We start from the raw sequence: 19,060 nt of genomic DNA on the forward strand, positions 1-19,060 counted from the left end.
ACAAAAGGGTTCGATAGAATCAGTGGGGATCCAATGGTTGTCGGCTCCGCTAATGGCAGCACTCAAATTGGTTGTCGGTTTTATTTATTTAAAAAAAAAAATGGTTACTTCCATTCCTTTTCCACTTACTCCCACATGTATCGTCAAAATGTTATAAACAAAACATATTATCCCAAACTCTGTATTTTAGTATTATCATAATCATCGTGTCCAGACGTTTTTTTATCTCTTCAATTATTATATACACTTTCTGTTTACCTAAACATTTAGACAAAACCAAATCATCAACCAGACTTTTTTTTACGTGAGATAACAACGGTAAATTTGAAATTTGATACACATCTAGTAAAGAGTTGTTGATTAAATCTTTTTGCAGAAGAACCACTTACCTTCCGTGGTGTTATGGTCCTTTATTTATACGAGGGTGAGTTCTAGGGTTTCTCTTTATTCTATTCCAAATGGAACTCGAAGATAAAAGTCGGAGTTGAGGCAACATATATATTTGGGTATTTCGACTCAATTTCAGATCTTTTCCTTACTTGCTCTTCTTTTGGCTTTTTTTTCTAATCTTTTTAAATCATTATGTAACAGATACATTTCAAATTCACTCTTAGCATACATACATCATATTCCTTTTGTGACCGGTAACTCTTCGGTTCAAAATATAGCATAGCTATGACACAATCTAAACTCCTTAATTATATGTTTTTTCCTTTGAATATCCTCAGCCAATTTTCACCAAATCATTGTCCATGTTACTATATATATTTATGTTATATAAAATGTCAAACAATAATAATTCTACTAAGTTCACTAAAATAGTTCAAGTCTTTCCTATAGTATGTAAATAGAAAAGTTAAGCCTCCAACTTTGAAACGTGAATGATAGTAACAATACTTATGTCCAATTAAGTTATGTTCATTTTAACAAAAAAATTCTAAGTCTAAAACTATAATGGAACAAAATTACAAAAAGAATCTCTAGCTAGCTATACATAGACACTTGACCTTGAAAAGTGGGTAGCATATTAAAAGGTTCAAATTAATCACAGTTAAAATAGTTAGGCCACAAAAGTTGATTAAAACATACACTTAATTATTTGTTCCAAACCCTAATGATGAAGGAGTTGAGAGATTACAAAAATGTGGATCCAACTTCTTCTAATTTAAGTAATAAATGATTAAAGAAGATAAAACCATCTCTTTGAGTAGACCAGACATGCAACATCTTTCAACATTTCTCCCCTTTTTTTGTTCTATCAAAAATAATTATCAATAATAATATCTTTACTATTCAAAACCTAAATATTTGTCCTATGGTTTTCATTGAACCAACCTCCCAGCAATACTCTTCATTAATTAAACTACTCATTAGGGCCACTTCTAACATTATTCTGCCACGTCAATATATATATATAGAGAGAGAGAGAGAGAGAGAGAAAGAGAAAGAAAAAAAAAACTTTAAAATATTGGGTTTGTCTAATTAAAGTATGTTTTCCAATTAGCAACATATTACATTTGTACTTTAGAATTGATTAGCAACCATCGAGCAATTAGCGACAAATGCATTTTCCTTTTTTTTTCTTTGAGATTCGGAACTCATTTAATTAATTGGTATACTTTATAGGCATAAGCCTATTATTTGGTAATAATTACAAAATTATTTAAATTATTTGTATGAATATATAGCTTAATTATCTGCTATTTCTTTTCGCTTTAATATAATATATATATATATATACATACACACACACCAAAAGGCACGTGTTAGGAAAATTTCTCAATTGTTATGAACTTTCTAAAATGGTTTTTTAAAAAAAACTTATATGAGTAAGGGAAGTTTATCCAAAAATTAAAAAATCATTTCTCCGTAAACAAAAAGAATTGAAAGAAAAAAAATAAGGTATGTTTGATACTTACATCATAATATGCTCAATAAGTGCATGAACAAGTCAACATTTACAATATAGCATCATATATATTGAACAATATGTGTGATGTGTGCTTTTCAATATATTCGTAAGCACAAAAAAGATCATTTATATAGTATATGTATGCACATTTACATTTTTCGCTATGTTGAATATATACTAGTAAAATAAAAAATAAAATAAAATAAACAAAATATTATAAAATAAAAAGAAACATTAATTTGAAATATCATGCATTAATTAAACACCAATCAATAAAGAAAAACAAAAAACAAAGTGGAATGGTACTAATAAGGAATGATTAAATATTTCAAAAACTATTTGAACAATAGTAAAAATGTTATAAATTAATTCAAAATTAAAGTTAAAAACGATCATCATAAAATAATTAATAATTGCTTTTCCAAAGATTAAATGCTATGAAAAGAAACTGTTTCCATTTAACTTTACATTACTGTTTCCCCAAACATCACTTGTTTTGGTCCAACAATTAAAATTATATCCCAAGATTCCTTACTTCTTTAATTAATTAGCTAATTAATTAATTAATTAAAAAAATTAGAACAAACTAAAGAAAAAAAATTAGGATAAGTATTATTAAATACAAGCAGCTGAATCTTGGCCGACTACTGATCTCTCAAATGTATTTAATTTCAGCAATTTGATCATCTTCTCCATACTTTAATGAGAAAGTTTTTAATTTTTTACTTAGAAACTATATTGTGTGGGGAGATGAATTTTAAATTAAAAGAAAATTTGCTAAATTGAACTTTTTGTCCTATCAAATTAGAAACAATGAATTTTATGCTAATTACACACCCATACATTATCATTCAATTTTATTAATTTCAACAAGTTAGTTGGAAGCCAAATTGGTCGAACCATATCTACTAATTAAACATAAAGCCTATTTGTCTTTGATTTCAGCTTTGAAATTAGAATCCCTACGCCAAATCCCATATATTATATAATTCAGAGTTAACTGCATACTAATTCTAATTCTCTATTCAACTAACAAATATATACGTTTCATTATCGAGAGATTAGAGCTCCAAGTATTCCATCACGTTTTATTATTGTGAACTAAAAAAAATAATTCTCCTAGTTTAAAACGTAGCTATATCTATAGAAACTAGTTTTTTTCAAATGACAATAGATGATAATAATGAACAGTTAATATGTATTTCTCAACAAACATATAGTTGACGTGACATTCATATCGGGTACTTTTTAGTTATCTACATAAGACCTAGGATCTCAAAGAACTTTGCACTAATTTGGTGCTTAGTTTGTACGGTAAAGCTTAAATTAGCATAACATTTGAAGTGAGTGTCAAAGGCGAATTCTATTAAGATTATGTACCTTAGAGTTGTGCTTACTACTCTGCCTATTTCTATAGGAGATGGTACGAGTACGTCTTAAATTTCAACTCAAACCCTAATAAGAGGCAAAAATCTTTTAAGCATGGACAAGTCGACTCGATTATGGTTTATGTTAGGTTAGAAGCGACCTTTGACATTACCTTCCCTTCATTTCAGTGTCGTTCGGGTTTAGGCACGGACTCGTGTACTCTTGAAGTAGTGAGGCCACATGGCAAGCTGTGATTGGACCATAAAAATAACAAAAACATATTTGATTGATTTGTTAATAAAGGTGAAGAGACCCGACCCAACACAAACACCACATCAATGGCATATCCTCAGAAAGTGTTTATGGGATCTTTCCATCTCGTCAATGATGTAATAAGGCGTAGGACCCAAAAGTGTATGCATCAACTACCAGACAAGACAACTTAGCCACCAATCACTGCTAATCCTTTTCACTTTCTACTTCACACCTCACATGACCTCTCCCTAAATTTTCAAAGCATTTTTTAATAAAAAACTGAACCAAGCACATGGGTTTTACTCAAATTCTATAAACTAATGAATGTCTGACGCAATTAAATCAGACTCTATTTTTATTTCAGACAGATAACATAGTAATTTGATCCATCGGCGACAACTAGAAATAATTAAATGTGTTTTTAGACAATGATTGAGGGATCATAATCTCATACCTTTGGCGGTGTTTCCGGTAATGTCTTTGAATCAGAGACCGCTGTGTTTAATTCCTCCTCAGTTTGGTCTCTGACCTGCAATGGAACACTAATTCCCTTCATCAGTTTACCCTAATTTGACTTACTGAAATCTGCTTGATCTTGTACTTTGAGCACCCAACCGTTATACACAAATCAAATTTCCAAGATATGGTGTGTAATTACGTACTTTTTCCTCGTACTTTCTCTTTTAATTGGGTTCAGATAATAAATACATGAAATGCGTCCTTGCTTCTAAATTAAAAAAATGGGTGAGTCAAAGTACAATGATCCGGGTCACCCAATTTCAATTCAGTCTAAAAAGATTTCGTTTTTAGACGCCATCTGATCACTATATATTAAATTTTGATAATTAAAAATTTGAGGGTTTCTCAACCTTACTCTTTCGAGCTTTTCTTTCCGAGAAAGTGAAATGAAGCTTCTTTCTAGTTCATTTAACTTACCCGTCTTCAGTACCTGGATTTACAGCCTGTATAAGATATAATATACACATATAAAAATATAATTATTTTTAGATTGAAGGTTTCAAGAAAACCCGAGTTCCCTTTGAGAAAGTAATGGTTACCAAACCTAGAGTGTTTACTGCCAACTGCTAAGCCATTGGTTTACTAGCTAACTAGTAGAAATCACATTTTAAACTGAGATACAAGGGAGAGGAATTGAAAGGATCATCACGCGGGGAAATTGTAAAAGTTGAGATCAAATGTTTACAGTAATGAAGTGGGCGGACCCTCTCCCTAATTATGTTTCTCATTCAAGGGAATAAACTTACACAGGCAACTGAGAAAATGGTAGTGGACTTCTTATTTGTCGTACTCGACGTTTAAGATATGTAATGTTAGTGCAATTATATTGAAGATATTTTTTCTAAGGCAAGATGTTGGTCATTTTGTTCTACATCTCGTTTTTTACCGTGTCGTCAAGCATGTTGATCCATCTTTTGTGAAATTTGTCGAAAGTATTTTCTTTGTTTATGTCTGCATAGTCTTATTGTCTGATTGTAATTTCATTGCAGAAAAGATTTTGGTCCATATTTGTTCTCTTGTCTAAAGAAAAACATCTATTTATTTGAGATACACAATTAGGGAGAAATTAAGTTGTCGTACACTAAAAAAAAAAATTGTACATAAGTTTCTATAAAAGTACTATTCAATAGATAAGAAATACGGCATTAGAGTTGTTTAATCTTATACTCGTGAAGTTTCTTTCCTTTGTATAAGCACATACCCTTAACGAAAATTTTCAATCTTTGTGTCTCCTTATCTTTATTTACTAGTTGCTTTGTACGTTGTTATTTTTCATCTTACAAAAGATTAGGTGTGACTCATGAAGTTAGGTGATAAATACACATAATCTCATGTACCCTCGATCAAGAAATCTATGAACAGGTTTCGTCATATAAATTTGATGATTTCTGCAAATTAGTTGGTGTTGGTGATAGAATTATAAGTGAGAAAAATTCGAAACCTTGGAATGGAACGAAGTTGATTATGAAGTGTCCTCTTAAAGTTTAATCCCAAACTTCTCTTTCCCATGGTTAACACAATGATGTTAGGATTTTGTAAAGTGAAAAAGGAGTAGAATATAGGGTCCCCCGTCCAAAACGCTCCTCTTTAACACATACCAGCACTTTCTCCGACCTTTGAGGTTGTAAGGGTACAATTGGTGTCCATTAACTAAAGTGTGTGGATTGGATGGTTTGGCGGCATTAAAAGCTGCTGCTTGCAATTGCAATTGCAACTCAACCCATTTCTGTGCCTGCATGGCCCATGCAAAAAAGTGATTTCCCCCGTGTGCTCATCATAACCAAAGAATCACACATTCACGATCCCAAAAGTGTTTCCCTTATCTATCTCTCTCCATTTTCCATGTGCTTCGGTTTGTGCCTGTCAAACAGCACACCGCTTTTCCAGGCACCTGTTTCAACCTGTGGAACTCATCCTTCCACATCCTACATCTCAAAATTATACCTAAACAACGTGTATATATCGCAATTGCAATACCCATCATTTCAACAAAGAAACTGAAAAAGAAAACTACAAATTCTTGAAGTGGTGGTAAATCAGAAGCTTAGTCGGTAAGCAGTCTTATTAAGACTAATTAACTACTTATCATTGGAAATCAAATCTATCCTGACAAACTTTACATGTAGAATAGGCGTCTGTTTGGGTAGGGAAAAGGCAGAAGGAAAGAACATAAAAACGGCTGTTAAAATATAAGAAAGAAAAGATGGATGATATAGGTCGTCCATGTTCAGTTTCAGTCTTTTCATTTTTCTTCCTTTTCTTTTCGCTTGTATTTTGCTGCGGGTGCGAACTGAGGCGAAAAGTAGAAAGCAAAGCAAAAGCAAGGACAAAAAGCATGGTGGGGTAAAGGAAAAAAAAGGTCCCGGGAGTTCCAACTGCGGCAGACAAAAAAAAGTTGCACCGAATTGACATCAGAAATCGACACGTCGTCTTTTGGATGCTGAGTTTTCACCACTCTACTCTCAGTTCAGTAAGTGGACAGTCTATTAAGGTCGTGACTATTATAACCAACAATTAACTATGACATTATCATTTCAAGCCTAGTTAACAATCAATTAACTATGGTATTATCATTTCAAACCCTCGTAACAATGTTAACTATTTTCAACTCATCCTATCTTTGTTATATTGCTTACTATAAAATAGTATCTATAAACTATTTTAACACAGGTTATTATAATCTATAAACTATTATAACTCACCAATTATAAAAATAACTCAAATATATTTGTGTTGGACGCCGAAAGAGTCACCATACATAATGAGGTAGAGAACCCATTTATGCAGCATAACAGTACAATGGAAACAGAGACCATCATTTCTACCTCTCCAGGATGGCACCTAAAAAGGAAACTATTACAATTTATCCTCCACACATTAAGAAAGATAAGGTTACCTCCTTTCGTAGATTTATAGGTATCACAATTTCCTTCTTCAGTTGTGTATTCCATTTCTCTCTCATTTCCACAACCACATTCCACCAATATCATAACATAAGTTTAGTTAATAATAATAATGCATATGAATCCAAAAAACAAAAAACAAAAGATGCCCACTAAGGAATACTGTGATTGAGTTTCATCGATGGTTCTTTCTCTCAATCGTATCCATGATCCTAGAAAATGCTCATTCTGATCTTTAACTACAAAAGTAATCTTTTTAAATTTAGATACACTAAAGTTGAGGTGTGACCCTCTCTTTAAATTTTGATGGTTCCTTCAACACTTTGGCTCCAATCAAACAAATGAAAGGAAGAGGTGTGGGTTGGATATGACGTGGAAAGGAAAAGCAAGAAAAACAAGAGCATTAACTTGTTTGAGATGTAATTAAGATTCCTCACAAAAGAAAATACTACTGTGTTCTGATATATTGAATGTGGGTGCAATAATACTTTAAACAAATGGCATCATTTCCAGAGGAAAAACAGAGAACAGATGGGTTTTGACCACAGATGATTTTTTCAGTAAAAACATTGGCAGCACTGGAAAATATAGTTCTTCACTTATTTCAGTCACTTCGCACACCAAATCAAGAAATCTATCTTTTTATTAAATTTTGTATTTCAGTAATATACAGGAAGAATTTAACTTGTTAATATATGATATCAAATGATTTCTTACATTTGGTCCACTACCATAAGATATGACTACCAGTGGACCCTAAACATTAAACAATGTTCTAGAAAAGGAAATGCACTCTCAGCCGTCACTATGCGGCCACTTATCCATCAATTCAATCTCTGAGGCTCAACTTACAGATGCGTGCATTGCCAAATAATTCAACAATAGAAACCTATAATCTCTTAATCAAGGACATTTGTCTTAACTAGATAACATTTAACAATAATCAGAACTTGGATTAAAGTTCTTCATAAAACTAGCTGTTGTTTACATATATAAAGTTTGAAAACTAGCTGTTTTCTTAATTAGAGAATGACTTCCTTGCAGCCATGGAACAGAACTTCATATAAACATAATCCACAAAGAAGTTCCTTCTCTCTCCTTTTACATACACACATCTGAGAAAGAGAGAGAGTTTAATTATTGGGAGTTGTAGGGTTTGGTGTCTAATTAAGAATGCTGGCTGCGAGCAAAGCTCTAAGTTGTCTCCTCAAGATTTTGCCGGAAGGACTTTTAGGAATGGAATCCACGAAGAAGACACGATTAATCCTCTTATAAAACACAACCTGCATCCCACATCCTTAATAATTACAATCCATGCATGTATTAAATCTCCCAGATTTAATTTCAATTAAGATTGAATTATTCAGTTTGGTTTTATGAAGGCTTTTGAAATTTCTATATTCTGCCTAAAAAGTTAAAATCAATGACAAAATTAAAAGTTCAATCAGTTATTAGAATTATAATAAATTTTATTGATCAAGACACAACTTTTCAAGTTAGGCATAGACATAATTAAAGATTAAGAAATTATAGACAATAAGAAAAGGAATAAAAAGAAAGGCAGGGGCCTGCTACGTGTTATATCATAAAAGAAAGTTACCTAATTTTACCATGAAATTTGCTAAAATCTCCATCATTAGGCAAAATTAGAGGTCTTACCTGTTTGGAGATGTATTGCTTAATTTCATCCTCAGTGATGTTGGAGCCATCGAATCGGACAATGAACGTAACCGGAACCTCCCCAGCAACTTCATCATTCATACTGAAACGTCGCCAAATTAGTATTAACAAAAAAGCAGGAGTTAATTCGAAAAGAGAAGGCTAACGTACGGTATAACCGCGGCGTCGGCGATGTGGCCGTGGGATATAAGCAGGGCTTCCAGCTCCGCCGGCGCTACCTGGAAGCCTTTATATTTGATCAGTTCCTTGAGACGATCGACAATGAAGAGCTCATCGTCGTCGTCGACGTAACCTATGTCGCCGGTGTGCAGCCATCCATCTTTGTCGATTATAGCCTTGGTGGCCTCTTCGTCGTTGAGGTATCCTGTTCACTTCAACCAACCAAACTTACAATTTTATTGAGCTTGGTTTATCTTGGGAATGAACGAGTCCATTAGGCCCAATCAGGGCTTGGCCCAAATGGATACTTTCACATGGAAACAAATGAAATGAGGTCTTGTGGGTAGACGGTATTGATCAGTGAAGAAACGGTTGCATTTTGGAATGACTAGGCGGCATTCATTAGTGACATAAGCTGTCAACTCCACCGTTAAATGTGATTAATTAATTAAATCAAATCTTCATTTTCTATTTATTACATCATTTGTAGGATTAGTCTAAAATCATTCCCTGACCGTTCTTAGAAAATAAAAAGTAATCTTGTATACGGTTCGTACTGAAGATAAAATAATTTATCTAGCCGGAGTATATCTTTCTTGGACATATATTCCAATCATATCACATTAAATTAGAAAATAGACAAATAAACAAAGCACTATCGTACCTTTCATCATTTGAAAACTTCTTATACAAATCTCCCCAGTTCGATTCCTTGGAAGGGACACTCCCGTTTGCGGGCATACTATCTTCATTTCTGAATTTCTCATTATTGTTCCACAACCTCCCGATTTTATCCCGAAACCCTCCTTTGCAAAGGCTAACGACATAGTCATCACTGACCCCGCCTCAGTCATTCCATATCCCTACGCTCGTTGTTCAGATGTAACTAACATTTTTTTAAAAAAACGAACAGCAGGTAAAAGTTTATAATTACCTGGCCAAGAATGACATGGGGAAGCTTGGCTCGAAAGGCATCTTCAAGATTCTTCCCCAGTGGTGCGGCTCCCGACAACACCATGCGCAAAGACGACATGTCAAAATGGTCAACAGCTGGACTTTTGGCAATTGCAAGTACAATAGGAGGCACTACCGGCGCAAAGGTGACTTTGTATTTAGGAACCAATTCCAGAAGTGAATTAATGTCGAACTTTTGAACGATTAAAATCGCAGCTCCCACTCGTAACGAACACATCATAATTGAGTTGAGAGAATATATGTGAAATAAAGGAAGAAGGCATAAAACGACATCGTCGCTTCGGATATAGAGGTGTGGATTTTCACCATCCACCTGTTGTGCCACGCTGGTCACTGATCCTTTATGAGTCAGCATAACTCCTTTTGGAAGACCAGTGGTTCCCGACGAATAAGGCAACGCAACGACGTCGTCTGGACTGATTTTCACATCTCCCATTTCCAACTCCTCCTCTTTTGCCACGTCATCAATCAACGACGAAAATTTATATCCTCCCTTCGTCGGAGGATCGTCGTCGTCGATGAATATTACTTTAATGATCATCTCACTTCCCTGAGATAGTTTTTTCACTTTTTCTGCAAACGCAGATTGGGTTATGATCACCTTGGCCCCAGATGACACAGCTTGTTTTGCAATTTCCGCCGGCATGAAGAATGGGTTGGCCATGGTGGCGGCGGCGCCGAGGTAGGAGGCTGCGAGGAAAGCTAAAACGAACTCTGGGGTGTTTTGGAGGAGGAGCATGATGACGTCACCTTTTCCGATACCTAACTTGTGTAGACCTGCGGCCACTCGGCGGGATATTGCTTGAACTTCGCCGTAGGTGTAGGTGTGGCCGGTGGCGGCGTTGATTAGACATGGACGTTGTTTGAATTCGGAGATATTTTCGAAACAATATGTGTGCAATGGGAGGTGGGTGGAGATGGGAATTTCCGGGAGTTTTGAACGGAATAGGAATTCGGGTGAGGAACCGTCGGCGGCAGCCATTGGTGGATTTAGTTTTGGTGAGTGAAGTGAGATAAGAAGTGAAGAAAGCAGATAGCAACTCTACCTATTTGTAGAATTCGGGAAGTATAGTGTTATGGTATATATAAATAATAAAACGACTATGCATTGGAATTAACACAAATTACAACGATTTTCATAATTTCCACCCTTGTTATCATCTACTAATTTATGTTTTAACATTTTATATTTTATTTATCACTTAAAAAATACTTTGGTGCAATCCGACCTACGCTCTTATGTATTTCTTAAATAGAAAAAAACAAATGTTGACCGTATATTAACGTTTGTGATTAGGTAATTAAGTGGATTTTTGTTTGCTTGTTTGTTTTCATATGTGACGTATATATATATACATGAAAATCCATACAGTACAAAAAGTTCAAACTAAATTAGTTAATGCAAAAATAGATAAGCGTAACAAATGGCCCACAATGCATGAAAACAAGGGTATGTAATTAGTAATAAGTTCATGTTTTGTCTTTGTTGAAAGGTTTAATGAATACAGTTTCAATTTGACTCGTATTGATATTTATAAACGACTATATGCCAATTCTTTTGTCTTTAGATGAGTCTTTTCATGGACCTTTTGTATTTTTATGCCCCATTTTCTATTCCTCGATAATATTTGCAAATTCCTCGATAATAGAAAACATGCAAATTTTTCAAAAGCTAGAACACACAAAATATAGCGATTCTTTTATAAAATATAACAAATTGACGAAATATTTATTCTATACAATAATTTCAAATGGAAAAAGTCCCGACCCAATAAAATATACCAAAAATGCCGACGTCGCGTAATATATTTAGTATTTTAGATTTGGCTACACTATCCTTTATTTTTTACATCGTTTAGACCAAATCTAAACCACCTTTTCTAACACGATGTTGAAAAACCAATTAACACTTTGAAAAATATAAAGAAAAAAAACAGATGGTACGAAACAAATAAAAATTTGAAAAAAAAAATGAGGAAGAGAAAGATGGTGGAGAGAAAAAATGGCCACCTTAGCTTTTTCATTTTGTTTTGGTAAATATTTTGCTTATATTTATGAAAATTTCCAAAAAAAAAAAATATAACGGTTTTGAAAGTGGATATTTTTTCTAAGGTAGTTTTTTTGTTTTTTCGAAAAAGATGAAGTTGGATCGGTTGAGTGCACTTAGACATCTCCACTAATTGGACGCCCTCTAACACTCTAAAATATAACAATAGGTAAAGAAAGTCAGGAGAGTACAGACCAGAAGTAAGCCCAAAGAGAAATTACACAAAAGCATTAATATTCAAGACAAGTGAACTACCACTGTAATCTGAAAAAAGTTTAGATCTATTAGTCCAAAGACCTGTTAGTGCTTTAATATCATCGTCCCACAACTCAGTAACGCTTCTGTCCATATTCCATATTCTTGAATTTCCTGTTGTTCCTTTCAAGTTAGATTAACCACAAGGTAACAGCAATAATGTTGAATCTGATGGCCTCTTTTTTGCTTTTTATATTGATGCTTCATAACTCCTTACATAAAGCCACCGTGTTAGAGGTACTTTGGTTCCAGTTCACCAAATTTGCCACCCTAATCCAGATGCCATGAGTAAGAGAGCAAGTAGTAAAAAGGTGGTTCAGGTCTTCTTAGTGGCTTTTACATAGAGAGCACCAACTTGGACTGAGACACCAGTTTGGAAGTCCTTTTTGAAGCTTATTTGCAGTATTCAAACACTCGCGTAGAAGCGACAATATGAAAATTTTGCCTTTTTTAGGTATGCCCGACTGCCATAGGGTCTTGAAAATAGAAGGACTTATGCTAGACACATTAGGGTGGCCATAATTGAGTAGAGCCTTTTTGACAGAGGCAATATCAAATACTCCATTAGAGTTAATTTTCCATATCGGCAAATTAGCGTCACGGCTTGATCAAGGACAGAGAAATTTGCTTTTAAGACATCCCAGAAGATGGATTTCATGGCTGCTCAAAGGTCTTCTAGGTTGGATGTCATATTCAGAAGAGGCTTGATTTCAGTGATCTTTAACGCTACCCTTTTGAAGATTTGAGAGTGCAAAAAGCCTAGGAGCAAAGGCAGCAAGAGGGGATAATTTTTCATGCCAAATCCCATTCCAGAACGAAACAGATTCACCATTGTTTTGATTTTCCAAGTAATATGAGTCATAAACCAATCGATACATTTGATAATTGATCTCCAATGAGCTTTGGCACTGTTGAAACTAGCTTTAACAGGGAAATCACCAACAAAGGCCTGGTTATATTTAGCACAGATCAACCGTCTCCACGAAGCTTTTTTTCAGTTAAGAACCTCCAAAGCCATTTACAAAAATTTATATTAGTGACTTTGTTGATGCCCAAGCCACCTCTGTCTTTTGTCAAAACAACCTTAGACCATCTTATCAAGTGAGAGTGTTGCCCATCTATTGAAGGAAATCTCTCCAATGCTTCTCAATATTTTTACGAGCTCCAATTGGGCCTTTGAAGACCGACATTGGAGTGTGGAATTAATGAGAGTGATTTTGCCTCCTTTAGAGATATATGAATATTTTGAGTTACAAAGATAGTTGTTTTTTAAATAACTTGGGTGTGAAGTTTTTAGGGTAAATTTCTCAAAAGAAAAGAAAAAAAAATAGATCGTGACATCTGGAAGTTTATGTAATTTTTTTAATTAATTTTCTTAAATTATTGGATTTTATTTTACTTTATTTTTAAATTTTGGACCAAAAATGAACTAAATCAAAGAAACAGCTGGCATTAACTTGAATGTTTATTTGATAACAGAATAGGAAAATTGGAATTGAATAAGGAAAGTGGGTTTATTATGGAAAATTTCGTTTGTTGGATATGATTAAGGAATGTGAAATAAAAATAAATTAGGTTTTGAGTTAGCGTCCTCTACGGTCTCCATTCTCTCGGTAAATCCCTCAACCGCAACGCCTTCTATCTTCTTGAGTTCTAATATTTTAATTCCCCCCTTGAATTTAGGGTTTGAAATTTGTAAAACAATGGAAGCTTTTGATAATCGCATTATTCCATTAGAGGCCGAAGAAGACGATCAATTTCCTATTGGTTTAAAAGTGCTTGCAATTGATGCCAATATTGTTTGCCTTCGTTATCTTGTTCACCTCCTTCAAAAATGTCAATATAAAGGTACTTCCTTTAATATTTATCCCTATTTTCTTTGCACTTTCCTTAGGAAAAAAAACCCTAATTATCACTTTTCTTCATAACATATAGTAAGTGCAACAACAACAGCTGAGGAAGCAATAAGGTTGCTAAACGATGAGAAACAAACATTCGATATTGTTATTACTAATGTTGTACGACACGACATGGATGGCTTCAAAATCCTTCAAGTCATTGGTGTTGGAATGGATATTCCAGTTGTTAGTAAGTATTTCTCAAAAAGATGCCAAATTCTCAAACCCTAAAGTTATTACTTATATCGAATTATATATATTTCAGTGATATCAGCTAATGACGATTTGAAGATGATGAAGAGGGGACTTATGGAAGGAGCTGACCTCTATTTATCAAAACCTGTCGGATTACAAGATTTGAAAAATATTTGGCAACTGGCTTTGCGTAAAAGATCATCTCGTAAAAGATCGAACCCTAATCTTTCGCTATCGGAACAACCTGCAGTAGAAGAACATCGTTATCCCATTGAAAGGGTTACAATGAATCAAGATTATGTGGGTGATCATATTATTAATAAATTAGATGATGATAATGATAATAATAATCTTGTCGATTCATCTTCTTGTTCAAAGAAGAGGCCACGAGTAAATTGGACAAAGGAGTTGCATGCAAAATTCGTTGAAGCTTATGAGAAATTAGGAGAAAAGGGTTAGCATTTTTTTTTACGATGATCAAATTGTTAATTCATCTTAGTCTTTTGTGTGTAATATATGTTGAGTTTCTTTTTTTTCTATTTGTTTTGACAGAGAGAGTCCCAAATAACATATTGAAGTACATGAACGATCCTAGATTGACACGAGAGAATGTGGCGAGTCATCTTCAGGTTTGTCCTAGAAACATTCCTTCTAAAGCTCATATTTGTCTTACTTTTTTCTTTTTAGTTTTTGGAAAAACCATTATTATCAAATATCAAAATTGCAAAATTGATGGTTATGATTCAATTAAATTGCAGAAACACAGAGATACGTTGAGAAAGAAGAAAGCAAGTGGAGTCGGAAAATTAGGAATTCAAAGAAATTTATATGATAAAAATCCAACAAAAGCCTCCACATTATACAATTCGATGAACCATATGAACAAAGTTTCAAATTTGGGGCCTCAATTTCTAATAAGCAATGGCCAAGGGAGTCAGACTTGGACGACGGCCGGAAGTTGCTATCCGGTGCCGGAATTCAAACAGTTTAATTTCCCATCCTATACTTCAACTTCAAAACCGTTTGATGATGATGATCATAATCAGTATTTCTTGGGAGGATTTGATGAACCAATTAACAATAGTTCTTATTATCCTTCCTTGAAAACTAATTGCGATTTCAATTCAACTTCTCAAATTTTTGTTGGACATTATGCAATTGAAAATCATACTGATGATGGTGCAGGTACACTACATATGGTTCCTATGTCATTATTTAATCAATTGGTAGTTTATTAAATCAAATTAAATAGAGTTAATTAATTTTGAGGGTTATGTTTTTCAGGACAATGTTATCAAATGCAATTTAATGCTGGAAATTCCTTCGAAAGCTTATTAATGGATGGCGAGCTTTCTGACATTTTCAAATAAATTAGAGTAACTTTCTAGCTTTAGGAATATTTTTATCTTTTTGAAAAAAGAAAAAAAAGAGTTTTATATTGACATTATATTGATGATAATGCATGTCTTGCAGTTTATCAAAGCGTGAAGGTGTTTTTGTAGATTTGATGTTGCTGAAATATGCTTCCACTTTGGAGAATTTGATTTTTGAAGACCAACTAATGAAGTTTCATGTGTCATTATTTTGATGAACTCGATTAGACGAGGATTAGACTATATATAGATAGATAGGTTAGAGGTTTGATTAAGTTGTACAAAAGAAAAAAAAAATCTACTATGAGTATATAAAAATATTTTTGTTTATGTAAGATTCTCATTGATTCTTGATCTTCTATAGTACATAACAACCAAGTTTTGGTTATGGTTATCATGATTATGATTATGAATCCTTATAGTTTATATATATATCAAAGGAATACAAGAAAATGTAGGAAAACAAGTATAATATATTTGTCTTGATTGCTGATGTTTTGAACGGTAGAGACCATATGATTTTATGTTCATTATCAAATACATAAATTCTTCATATATACAAAAACTTGATTAATTTCAAAATCATAATACAAGGCAATAATTATTATAGTATTTTTCTTAATGAAGTCATCATCACATTAACTGAAGTGATACGATTAAACCGATTAAACGCAAAAACAGGATCGTAAAGTTAATTAATGTTGTAATTGTTAGCACAGTCTGAATAATTATGAGAGAGAAATTTTCTAATATTAGGAGGATAAAAATTTTCTCATTAACGTGTATTTAAAAATAAAGAATATTAATATTAACAAAATTGTATAGAACTAAAAAAAGATCAGATTAACAAAATTAAAACAAAAACTTAAAAATGTGAAGAATTAATTAGGTAAGAAAGAAAAAAGACATTTATTTTTAATAATGTATTTTTAAAAAATATTGTCAAAGATAGGTTAGAAGGCAAACTATTGACAAAATCGTGTACCGGTTCACGACTTCAATGCGTGGACCCCATAATTTTTTTTCTCCCATTATTTAATATATATATATATATATATATATATATATATATTAATATTAATATATATTAATATTAATATTTAATATAGTGTGAACTCCACACCTTTTTAACTTATTTAATATATATAATTTTAATATTTAATATATTGTAGACCTCAAACCTTATTTTTAAGATAATTAATATATATATATATATTTAATAATTAATATATATTAAATATTCAAATATTCACATTCCAATTTTAAAAGAATATCTTTCTTATTAAATATTTTTTCAAATTTCAATTTTTAATTTTTTAAAATAAATTTTCTCATTAATTATCTTTCCAAAATTCAAATAGCAACCCTCAATTTAAAAAAGAAAGATATATATTAACAAAATATGTTATTAAATATTTAAATCTCCAAATTTCAATTTTAAAAAATATTTTTTCTTATTAAATATTTCAAAATTCTAATTTTCAATTTAAAAAAAATGGTCTTTCCAATATTCAAATTTCAATCTCTATAGATTCTTATATATTTTTAATTTTTAAATATATTTTTTAAAATTAAAATTTGGAGATTTAAATATTTAATAACCTATTTTAAAAAAAATTGAAGATTAGTATTTGAAATTTGGAAATATATTAAATAAGAAAATGTATTTTTAAAAATTGAAAGTTAGAATTTGAAAAAATATTTAGTAAGAAAGATATTTTTTAAAATTGAAATTTGAATATTTGAATATTTAATTATATATATATATTAATTATCTTAAAAATAAAATGTGGGGTCCATAATATATTAAATATTAAATTTATATATATATTAAATACGTTAAAAAGGTGTGGAGTCCACGCTATATTAAATATTAATATATATTTTAAATAATGGGACAAAAGAAAACTGTGGAGTCCACGCAATGAAGTCGTGGACCCGGTTTACGACTTCCAAACAAAGTTGTATGGAGTCCAAGTAAACTAAAGGTAGAAGGCAAATTATTGTGAATAATACTTTTCCTTTTATGAATGGAATGTTTTTTGTAAACCGAAAATAATTATGCAACTTTTCCTTTTATGAATTGAATGTTTGGAAGGGATGCACCTAGTAATGAGTGAGCCTATGCCTACACTTTTGCTCGGACAAAACGACCATTTCGATATATTTGGTTCGAACATGAAATAGGGAGATTGTTGACATGTGAATAGCACTCATTTTTTCATAATTCAGTTATGGAGTTCGGAGAAGTGGAATGCCAATATCTCGAAAAATAAAGGTCATGCAATTCAGTTCTGTGGTTACGTACACAAACCATGGCTCGAAGTTCTGCTTCAGAACTGGAACGAGTGACTGTCGGTTGCTTCTTAGACAACCAAAAGATGCAGTTTGATCCAAGAAAAATGCAATAGGCAATTATGCTCTCCATCGTGGTACTGAAATGATCCTATAAGACTTATGTATTGTGTAACATGTCAGTGGGTTGATCATCATTGGGCAAGTCTTGTGTTGATGTGGGCCATGTGCGTACTTATAGAGGAGGCACCAAGCATCTTGGACTTGTAGAGGAGGCCGTCACAAACATATTTTCCATGGCACAACATGATTCCTTTGTTTGAGGGCGGCTTAACTTCAATTCCAAAAAAAAACAGTGAAGTGCTCCTAGATCTTTTAATGCAAACTCACAACTTAACTTATGAATGAGTTGTTGGATATGAGCGATATCATTTTCTGTAAGAACAATATCATCAACATAAATTAACATAAGTGTTAGTATAGAGTCTTGTTCGAAGATGAAGAGGGAAGGATCAGATCTGCTGCAAGTGAATATGGAGCAGAAAATTAGTTAATTGAGTGATCCATGATCTTGGAGCTTGTTTCAATCCATAAATAGATTTCTTTTAACTTACACACATGAGTAGCATATATAATATTAATGAAACCTGGAGATTGTGCCATAGAATTTTTCTTTGAGATGTACATGGAGAAACTTTCTTGACATCTAACTGTCTTATGGGCCAATTTTTATTAGTAGCTAGAGATAAGATTAACCTTACAGTGGTAGGTTTGATCACATGACTATAATTAAGTTTCTTCGTAATTATCAATTCTTTCTACTTGAGATTACCCTTGAGCTATTAAGCGTGCCTTATTGCGATCAATAGTACCATCTTCCTTGTGTTTTATTTTAAACATCCACTTGGATCCTATAATTATGTTCGAGTCATAAGGTCTAGAAACACCGCTCCATGTATGATTTTCCAAAAGAACTGATATTTTATCATCCATTGCAATTTTTCCAATGAGGTTGGGTCAAAGCTATTCGGTAGTTCTTAATTGGTTCAATATGAGAGAGCGTAGCTAGATATGATTGGTTATGTTCTCTAGTTTTCAAGTGTTGATTTCGTAAGCTAATTTGGAATCAAGAGATGAGTTGTTAGCCAGTTTTCTTCTTGAGATCATCTGATGTGTGTGGGCATCGATAGGTTCGTTGCATTGGTTACTAGAATCATTTGGCGATG

At 32.7% G+C, this 19,060-nt stretch overlaps 2 protein-coding genes across 3 annotated transcripts; one reads left to right on the forward strand and one right to left on the reverse strand.

Moving 5' to 3' along the window:
- Positions 1-7,889: 7,889 nt before the first annotated feature.
- Positions 7,890-10,821, reverse strand: LOC103494274 (4-coumarate--CoA ligase 1-like). 2 transcript variants are annotated; one of them, XM_008455393.3, is made up of 5 exons: positions 9,731-10,808; positions 9,461-9,659; positions 8,788-9,001; positions 8,617-8,719; positions 7,890-8,240 (listed from the first exon to the last, which is right to left on the reverse strand). In XM_008455393.3, the coding sequence occupies exons 1-5, from the start codon at positions 10,751-10,753 to the stop codon at positions 8,121-8,123; spliced, it is 1,659 nt and encodes a 552-aa protein (XP_008453615.2). In that variant the 5' UTR covers positions 10,754-10,808; the 3' UTR covers positions 7,890-8,120. The 2 variants fall into 2 exon arrangements, with proteins under 2 accessions (XP_008453615.2, XP_050936914.1); XM_051080957.1 differs by lacking the exons at positions 7,890-8,240; positions 8,617-8,719; positions 8,788-9,001 and adding an exon at positions 9,010-9,211 and having other exon boundaries at positions 9,731-10,821.
- A 2,945-nt stretch (positions 10,822-13,766) lies between these two features.
- On the forward strand, positions 13,767-15,536 carry LOC103494353 (two-component response regulator ARR10-like). The gene is made up of 6 exons (XM_051081785.1): positions 13,767-13,921; positions 14,009-14,161; positions 14,237-14,620; positions 14,719-14,795; positions 14,925-15,351; positions 15,451-15,536. The coding sequence occupies exons 1-6, from the start codon at positions 13,777-13,779 to the stop codon at positions 15,534-15,536; spliced, it is 1,272 nt and encodes a 423-aa protein (XP_050937742.1). The 5' UTR covers positions 13,767-13,776.
- The last annotated feature ends 3,524 nt before the right edge of the window (positions 15,537-19,060 follow it).

This window comes from Cucumis melo, chromosome 2, assembly GCF_025177605.1.
Source record: "Cucumis melo cultivar AY chromosome 2, USDA_Cmelo_AY_1.0, whole genome shotgun sequence".
NCBI lineage: Eukaryota > Viridiplantae > Streptophyta > Magnoliopsida > Cucurbitales > Cucurbitaceae > Cucumis > Cucumis melo.